Below are 7,476 nucleotides of genomic sequence, written 5' to 3'. Positions count from 1 at the left end.
ATCACAGGACAATACCACACAGCAGTACCACACAGTAGTACCAACTGAAATAAAAAAAAACAAAGCAAAAAACAAAGCAAAACGCATATTCCAGAATCTCATTAATTGGTGAGTTACAATGTGGTATTTCTGTGGTATTCCTGTGGTATTCCTGTGGTAACACTGTGGTTTTGCTGTGGTATTCCTGTGGTACAGATTTTTGCATAGCTCATGAATATTCATAAAAAGCAACCTAAATTTTAGAAAATTCATATAATACTTCTAAATTCGAAGTATTTATGATGGGGCTTCCTTTGAAGTAATGTCTAATAATGTTTTATACCCATTGTCATAAATTTTGCTATGAAAAGGTAATTTCTTATTCAATAACAGTGTTATCTAGTCAGTAACCATGCCTTCATGCATTACAAATATTTATACAGCTGATGACTATATGTTGACATTTATATTGATACACCCGATGACTATGTGGTGACTACCACAATGTACTGCGGTGGACTATGTGGTGACTGCCATAGTGTGGTAGACTATGTGGTGAATACCAAAGCGTGGTGGACTATGTGGTGACTGCCACAGTGTGGTAGACTACGTGGTGAATACCATAGTGTGGTGGACTAGGTGGTGATTACCACAGTGTGGTGGATTATGTGGTGACTACCACAGTGTAGTGAACTATGTGGTTATAACCCTGTGGTCACAGTGTGTGAGACTGTGGTTTGATTCACAGTGTGTTTAATATGTGTTTTGGACCATGTGGTAACGCTATGTTGCACAATGTGGTGACGCTGTGTTTCACACTGTGGTAAATACACAGTGTTACCACATGTCCCAAAATCACATATTAAACACATATTAAACACATGTGTTCGACACTGTGTTACACATGGTGTTCCACACTGTGTTCGACACTGTGTGCCACACTGTGTTGCACACTGTGTTACATAGTGTGGTAAAGCTGTGTTATTTCCATAAGGGCATTCATATCAAAAGCTCATTGAATCTATACAAATGATCTAAATAATTCCCATATACTTAACGGAAGGACATATTCTTAATTTCTAGGAATATCACTTTGCGATATTCACATATTTTATGTGTCCAAATGTCATCTATAAATGAAAGTCATCAGTTATTGGCCGAGAGAGCAAGAACAAATTATTCTCAAATTCCTCTTTTTCGTGATGAAATTGTCTTGTTTATCCCTTCAACTGAAATATCCTCTGAATTCGTCAACTTTGAGTATATCAGGCTAATGTTTATAATGTAAACCTTTTCTTATAGATCATGATGTTTCTTCCATCACACAAAATGGGTTTGCCATCAGAGGTGAGGATGAGTCCTGATGACACAACATGCCAGAGTCTTTCATTTCTTGTATTCAATCCCTCCCATAGTGGCAGGGATAATTCTCTAACTCCCGCCTCACCGTTGTAAGACATACGATCAATGGAACATATATTGCTCTGTGCATCGTAGCACACGACGTAAGGGTTATCGGTCAAAGGATCGATAGCCGCATACCAGATTGTATCATTATGTTCTATCTCCGTCTGATCTCCGTGACGATCGATTACCAACAATGTGTCATCAAATGGCGCACGACGAGGTATGATCTTCCCACACGTCAAAACTCCACGCATCCTGATCATATTCCCAGATTTGCACGTGATCACGCTTTCAATCTTTCCACTTTTCGAATCGATAACGTAGATATCAGACTGACCAGCCTCACAAGCAAGGAGCATACCATTAACATCGACGGCAACTTCTACCCTGGCGTAGTCTGTCTGCATGTGTCTTGGTATGTCCAGGTGTCTGAGGAGTTGCCACTGCCTGTCGTACAGTGAGATGCACTTGCTCAAGACTGGTCCCGAACAGCCTCGCCACCGCTTGCCACAGACTATCGTGTTGTCATCCAGTAGTGTACATGAAGCAATAAATGTTTCACGGTCGTTCTGCGCCACTTTTTCCGTCTTTTTGGTTCGGACATTTGTCACATATGTTTGCACGTTGTCAAAGGACCTGTCTGAAATGACCACCTCCTCCTCGTTGATACATCCAGCTATCATTGGGAATTTAAAATCGTCTGGAATTTCAATTGAGTCTCTGAGTTCCCACTTCCCGCCACACCAATCGACTCTCCCCTTGTAACCCTTGCCTTCCTTACTTTTCACAAATCGGACAGTTTTCACTTTGCTTGAGATGCCTTCAGGGTTCTCCTCATCCTTCCTATCATTAGCTGACCCAACAGTCTGGTTCAGTGACCTTACGAGATCTTTCCCTCCCTCGATCAGTCGTCTGTTACTGAGGAGTAGAGCGTCAATATCACCCAAAGCTTTTCTCATGGCGAGTTGACTCTTCCTAATTTGATGATGACAATGTTTGTGTTTTCTAGTATACTCATCACGTACATCTGTCAGTGAGATCAATATTTCTTCTTGTCTTTTGACTATTTTCTCTCTATTTGCCCTTGCTTTATTACGGCTCTGTAGCAATCGCTGTTCTTTTTTGTCATTAACTTTAGAAATTTCTTCTTCTGCTTCCTGTTTTATCACGTTTTCTTCTCGCCGCAAGTTGGCGTCCTCGCTACGAATTATCTTTTCGAAGAACAATCCTATTTCTCTTTCCACTGACATCAAGTGATTGGTCGCATCAACTTCTTGTTGCTTGGCATGCTGCTCACGGTTTTCTAATTCAGTCATCTTTTTTGTTGCCATGACAACCATGTCTCTCAGAATAGTCTTTCTCTCAGTGACAATGTCATCCAAGTCGTGTAGAACACATGGCTGTCCGTGTCGGACGGTTGCACAGGACTGGCAGATTCCAAGATCATGAGAATCGCAATAGAATTTGATGGCTTTTGCGTGTTTTTGGCAAAACCAGTTCGTGTTGTCCTTTTCAGTCTTGATTGCAAAGTCTTTCTTTTCTACGCATCCATCACATAGCATTTGTTTTTCTCTCACGTTGTATATCGCTCCAGATTTTTTTCCACAATCGATACTCTGACACTTCTTGTCCTCCTTGAAGTTTGCTGCCATGGTAACGTCGAAGTGATCCCGGTCATCCGTAGATTCTAAAGAAACACCGCAAACCAAAAAAAAAAAAAAAAATCTTTTTAGAAACGATATGATTCGAATTTGTAGAGTATAATTATACACTCCAGGTTCACAAAACAATCATGTGGTCAATTTGGGGCTTTGATTATATATGATTTCATAGATTATTGTACATGTATGAAATACGAATCAATCAATCAATGATAGACGGTATATAGTATAAGAGTCATGGTCATGAAACACAGAATACCCCAGTAAAAAAAGGCCAAACAAACAACAAGAAACAGAAACAGAAACAGAAAGGAAGTCATCAGATGGCGTCAAAAGAAAAAGAGTTGAAAAGACTCACAGAATGAAGATCTTCATTTTTCAAACACCAGTTTTATCATTTGAAATTAACATATTATGTATGAGTTTATCTCCTCTCAATGAGCTTACTCAAATCTGCATTAGGTATCTTTATTCGACAAGAAATTAGATTAAATTGAATAATACATCCTTCGCATCAAATTACTTACAAAGTAAATAGATAATTTTTGCGAACAATATCAAATCACATTTCATAGTACATGTTTTACTAGTCTGGTTTCCAGAGCCTTTGCCAACTAGTCTCTGCGGCGACAAAACCACTTTACTAGTTTTCGACGTTGAGGGCGTCAATATCCTGAATAGAGAAATAGTACGGGCAGAGGGCCTGGAGCTTTTGTGTAGAAAGTGTTGACTTTGAAACATGTGACACTTCAAATTCCAATCCTCAATTTTCTTGCCCGATTTTGATGAATGTGACAACCATTGGTTTGTTTCTATCTTTAGAGACTCTGTTTAAAGAAAACCAAAGCCCAAATATTTAATGTAGATTGAGTGAAAACAGCAATACTGCAGTAGAACATGGTGAAAATTTGAGGAAAAACGGTTCAAAGTTATGAATTTTTCTAATCTAGGTGACGTCATTGATGGATAAAAAGACTCTTGAAATAAATTCATAACGCCATTTTGGATATCCATGTCGAAGAAAATATGAAGAGAATTCTACAAAACTTTAATTGTTCATAAAAACATACATGTTCGATATCGTATAACGGTTAGGATAATATACTTTTCCTCATGGGTTCCTATTCAGTCTATGTATCAGCTGAAGAAGTATACACTGTACATTGTAGTACACTCAAACTCAACTCGACAATGTTTGGTGACACGTTCAAGCACATTAAGTACATCATACACTTGCAAATATCACGTTTTCTAATTTTTACTTCTTGAGTACAATCTTTTAAACTCAGACGTATATGCTTCTACCATGTGGGTACTGTAACTACTGCTGTTGAATTATCATTTTGTACTGTTAGTCTCAGTACTGTAGATAATATTTTGAATTTCCACAGCAACAGAAATAAAACCTGACACTTGAAACAGTATGAGACTCAGAGCGGAACACGCAGACCGACGGTCAGGATCTTTGCGTAAAGCAAGGAAAAGAGAGGAAAAAATAACAGCCAATGGTAGGACGTCCACGTGATGGGAAGTCACGAGGAATTTAAAGAGACCAATCGATCGATATCAAACTTAAGAGTAAGCTTCACCAAACAAAACAACGAGTATTCGGGAATTCGAACATTACATTTCTACTGCTGTCATTTCTCATTAATTGCAAATACTCCTGCTTGCATCTACCCCCCCCCCCCACCTTATTGCAGCACTCTCTATTCAACCCTCTCTGATATTCCCCACCCTATGGGACAGCAACAATGCGCGCATGGCTACATCACTATTGGTTAGTCAAATACCTGAAAAAACAACCAAACTGGACATATGCTTTAGATCAACGTACATTGCTGTATTATTATGTTAACAAAATGTGTTTCCTGTTTGTTTTAGCCCGGTCTTTATTTGCAGAAAGTCAGAAACTAGTGTATAATAATATAGCTTGACAGAGCTTGGTGTATTTGACATTCTAAGAAGCTTAACCATAGACATCGTACACGGTTTACTCTGCATGTGATTATATAGGTGAGCTTGAAATCACTGCCTGAAGACACCCATTCAATATCACACATGTGACGTGCAACAAGACTAATGGATTGATAGAGCCAGTGATACGGATCTAAAAGGACCTATTAAGGGTAATGCTTTGAAATGTGAAGTAAGGTAAATAAATTAAGGCTACATATGGTATTACCAAGTCTTAAGAATCACTCCAATTAATGACCTCTGTTCGTCCGGTGTACATCAATGGAGGCAAACTCAAAGTCGATGAACACTGACGGGCAAGTCAAACGATAATCGAACAAGCATCGGCAAACTATGTTGATGCATGTCCCCACATCACCGTGATTAGTCGAAAAGAGATAATCTTTCTGATAATAATGCTCACCAGTTTGATGTTAGGAGAACGATGCTTGACCGTCGCACACATTCAGACCAAATGCCAACAGGAAGGAGAGTTCAGTTTAATGCGGATGTGATTAGGTACAAAGTCCAGGCAACAAGCCTTTGTTGTGTGTAAGACTTATGAGTAGAGCAATGCCAAGTTTGTCATGGACGTCTTCAACACTTGAGAGCTCATCTTGAAGTGAACCACATAAAACAGACACAGTAGGCACAGACTGACACATACTAAACCTATTTTTTCACCATTGTTTTTTTACATTATTTTTCACCATATCAACAAAGTCTAATACACAACTCCCAAGCTTTCCATTTATTCAAACAGGAGAGAGCACAACCAACATCCATTCAAACACAAAGCGCAGTTTCCATAGAGATAAAGAAAATAAAGAAATGTTGATAATAGCAAAATTATTATTTATACAATAACCAGTATTTACACTTACATTAAAACAGCGTTACAAGAAAGACTCAAATGTCTTACAAAATAGAAAGTGAAATAAACATATCTATTGGACTCGGGTCATGCGTTTCTCTCACCTATATCAAGATCCTATAAGCTGTTTATACTCTTCCATTTCAGGGGCGCGGATCCACAGGAATTCCGGTAATGGGAGGCGCCTTCACAAGTTAAGGGGGGGGGGGCTTTCTTTTTATTTCTTTTGTTTTAACAAAAATACAAAGGAGGCGTGCGCCCGGTAGGCCCCCTCTGGATCCGCCACTGCATTTTCTTCTTTTTTCTTCCTCTCTCATTCTCTCTCTCTCTCCCCCCACCCTCTGTCTATCGCCCTCTGCTTCTCTCCCGCTTTGATCTTGATCTCTCTCCTTCCTCTTTTTTTCTCCCACTCTTTCTTACAATTCTTTTCGTTTTTCCTGTTTTCTTCTTGTTGGTTCTTTGTTTCTGATTATGAATATATAGCCTATGTATGTGAGAGTGTGTGATGTAAGATGATATCCTGTTTTACCTCCTTCATTAAGCTTGGTGCAGAACGTAGCAAACGTCAAACCGTCACGTGCATCAACAAATGAAAGGATGATTCACGTCTGTTCTCCAGGAAATAGCATACATTATATATATTATTATTATATTATTCATTGCCTTTTTTCCTTTTTATATCTTTTCTCAAAAAAAACCCAGCAAATAAAGAAGGCGCACTCCCGGTGCACCTTCTCTGGATCAGCCACTGATCAAGACAATTAATCGCTTTATCCCTTGTTATCATATATATATATATATATATATATATATATATATATACATATATATATATATATATATATATATATATATATGTGTGTGTGTGTGTGTGTGTGTGTGTATGTGTGTGTGAGTGTGTGTATTTACATATACGACACACGTATATCTTACGTGCAGGGGGAAATATTTTACATACATACGAACTGAATAGTATTCACACTTCTGAAGGTCTATAAACAAAAGCATATCGATTTCTTCTTGAAACTCATGCGAAAATGGCCGCATACAGCTTTTCGAGGTTTTGTTGTTGTTGTTGTTGTTTTGTTTTTAACCTTGGGCAAAGGCAAGCATAATTGTTATTATGATTCAACACGCAGTGAGTAGGATTTGAAGAGTTCAAGTTCAAGTTCAAGTTCAATCATAGTTTATTTCCATTCAACGAAAATCAAGAAACATAGTACAAATTTCCAATCAACAGAAATCAAAACATAGTACAAAGTATACATATCATGAAATGATATTGTTCGAACATTTGCAATAGATTCATGTAATATCCGAGATAAATTACATGTATATAACAACATATGTTTATATATATATATATATACAATAATACAAATATACTTCGTGGACGTGCGAAAAATAAATTCGATTATGGAAAATAGTGATCCACTAAAAAGCAAAGCTTGTGGGACGTGGATCGCTAGATAAATAATGAGTAAATAATATATTATTTCAAGGGTTTTTTATAGCTATTATATTTGATATAGATTATTTAAATCATTTGTAAAAAATATATGTGTAGTTATATTGAGATACGCAGGTCGGGAGAAAAGT

The 7,476-nt window shown here is 37.8% G+C and overlaps 1 protein-coding gene across 1 annotated transcript; it reads right to left on the bottom strand.

The window, feature by feature from the left end:
- Positions 1-1,104: 1,104 nt before the first annotated feature.
- LOC139717738 (uncharacterized) lies at positions 1,105-2,345 on the bottom strand. The gene has a single exon (XM_071629239.1). The coding sequence runs from the start codon at positions 2,343-2,345 to the stop codon at positions 1,257-1,259; it is 1,089 nt and encodes a 362-aa protein (XP_071485340.1). The 3' UTR covers positions 1,105-1,256.
- Between the last annotated feature and the right edge of the window lie 5,131 nt (positions 2,346-7,476).

Source organism: Diadema antillarum, unplaced genomic scaffold, assembly GCF_040938485.1.
Source record: "Diadema antillarum isolate AM-2024a unplaced genomic scaffold, OU_Dant_1.0 scf00000081, whole genome shotgun sequence".
Taxonomy (NCBI): domain Eukaryota; kingdom Metazoa; phylum Echinodermata; class Echinoidea; order Diadematoida; family Diadematidae; genus Diadema; species Diadema antillarum.
The sequence above is the reverse complement of the archived record's forward strand: the minus strand, read 5'-3'. Positions and strand labels throughout refer to the sequence as shown.

Bases quoted from the DNA above. Each gene is read 5' to 3' on its own strand.
- LOC139717738 (XM_071629239.1), bottom strand. From the start codon at position 2,345: ATGAGAAAAGCTTTGGGTGATATTGACGCTCTACTCCTCAGTAACAGA.